The 1,999-nt window shown below is 38.2% G+C and overlaps 1 protein-coding gene across 1 annotated transcript; it reads left to right on the forward strand.

Annotated features, from left to right (window-relative positions):
* The first annotated feature begins 265 nt into the window (after nucleotides 1-265).
* LOC126060678 (olfactory receptor 8G1-like) lies at nucleotides 266-1,222 on the forward strand. The gene has a single exon (XM_049856906.1). The coding sequence runs from the start codon at nucleotides 290-292 to the stop codon at nucleotides 1,220-1,222; it is 933 nt and encodes a 310-aa protein (XP_049712863.1). The 5' UTR covers nucleotides 266-289.
* Nucleotides 1,223-1,999: the final 777 nt, after the last annotated feature.

Here is a 1,999-nt window from a genome sequence, read left to right on the forward strand (position 1 = left end):
TACAACCCTGACACCTAGGAGGTTTTAACCATGAACGTGGTTGAAGTATTTTATATGAGTATTTTATATAAAGTAAATTTAATACACTTAAATAAGGCAAAATAAATACTAAATCAAGACAAATTTTATTAGGTAAATGGACACAGATTTAAAGGATCATATACAGATGAAGGAGACCCCTAAATAATAAATCATATATGAGGCACCCCTTTGAAAATGAGGACTAACAAAGATGGCCCTCAAATAACCATGTCTTTGTCTCTCCCCTCCAGAAACTGCCCAGAAGGAAATGGCAGCAGGAAATCACTCAACAGTGACTGAGTTCATCCTCGCTGGGCTAACAGACAAGCCAGAGCTACAGTTACCCCTCTTTTTTTTCTTCCTAGGAGTCTATGTGGTCACAGTGGTGGGGAATCTGGGCATGATCACACTGATTGGGCTCAGTTCTCACTTGCATACTCCCATGTACTATTTCCTCAGCAGTTTGTCCTTCCTTGATTTCTGCCAGTCCACTGTCATTACTCCCAAAATGCTGGTGAACTTTGTGATAAAGAACAGCACCTCCTACCCTGAATGCATGACTCAGCTCTACTTCTTCCTCATTTTTGGTATCTCAGAATGTTACATGCTGGCTGCAATGGCATATGACCGCTATGTTGCTATCCATAGCCCATTACTTTATAAGGTCATTATGTCCCCACAGGTCTGTTCTTGGCTGATTTTGGGGGTGTATATTATAGGCCTGGTTTGTGCATCAGCTCATACAGGTTGCATGCTTAGGGTTCATTTCTGCAAATTTGGTGTGATCAGGCATTATTTTTGTGACCTTCTTCCTCTCCTAAAACTCTCATGTTCTAGTACTTATGTCAATGAATTATTGATTCTAGGTTTCGGTGCATTTAACATCTTTGCCCCAACCCTGACCATTATTGGCTCGTATGTCTTCATCATTGCCAGCATCCTCCACATGCACTCCACTGAGAGTAAGTCCAAAGCCTTCAGCACATGCAGCTCCCACATTTTGGCTGTTACAATCTTCTATGGTTCTCTAGCATTCGTGTACCTGCAGCCATCAAATGTCAGCTCCATGGATGAAGGGAAAGTGTCTTCTGTGTTTTACACCATCGTTGTGCCTATGCTGAACCCCCTGATCTATAGTCTGAGAAATAAAGATGTCAATGTTGCCCTGAAGAAGATGCTGGAGAAAAGAACATCTTCATGAGCAGGAATAATGTGAGGATGAGTTTTTTAGATCTAAAATTTTTGCTTATTACATTGTGTGAGGTATTTTATTTTTGTCCATCTATCAACATTTTTGATAATTTGGTGTTATTTTATGGATATCGTTTCCTATTTCCATTGCCTTTCTGTTGCTATTCCAGTTGAGATCTCTCATTTATATCACTGAGACACACATTAGAAGAAGTAGTAAGGTTACACGAATACTGGGGCCAACCTGCTATCAACATTACCTCCCCCTCTTTTTCCATACAATTGATAAAAACTCAGTCCTCAACACTGACCTTCAAACACTGATTATCTGCCTCTTTTTTCCTATTCTATCAATAATCAACATAAATCATAGCATAATTTATAATAGCTATAATATCTAGATTTTTTGCACATCCCTATTCTGGGATACTCTTCTTTCTATTCTCTTCCTTCCTATACTTTCTTTGTTGACTCATTTCCTCTTTTTCTTACTTCAAAAAGCCTTATTAGAACTTGAAAAACTGAGTTATGAACCCATGCATATGTTGTAATAGTCTCCATCCAGTACATCCTGTCTTTCCCATTTATTATCCTGCTTTGCAATTGTCTTATTATTGTCCAGATCTGTACTGGACTGTACTCCTTATAAAGGTACCCTCTGTATATATGCTTCACTGCCACAACTTTAGTACCTAGTAAAGTACTTACCACCTAGTAGTTTCTTGATGATTTTCTTAATAATTATGTCTTGATAATTATTCCTTGATCATGTACTTGATAATTATTT

The sequence above is a fragment of the Elephas maximus genome, chromosome 17 (genome assembly GCF_024166365.1).
Source record: "Elephas maximus indicus isolate mEleMax1 chromosome 17, mEleMax1 primary haplotype, whole genome shotgun sequence".
Lineage (NCBI taxonomy): Eukaryota > Metazoa > Chordata > Mammalia > Proboscidea > Elephantidae > Elephas > Elephas maximus.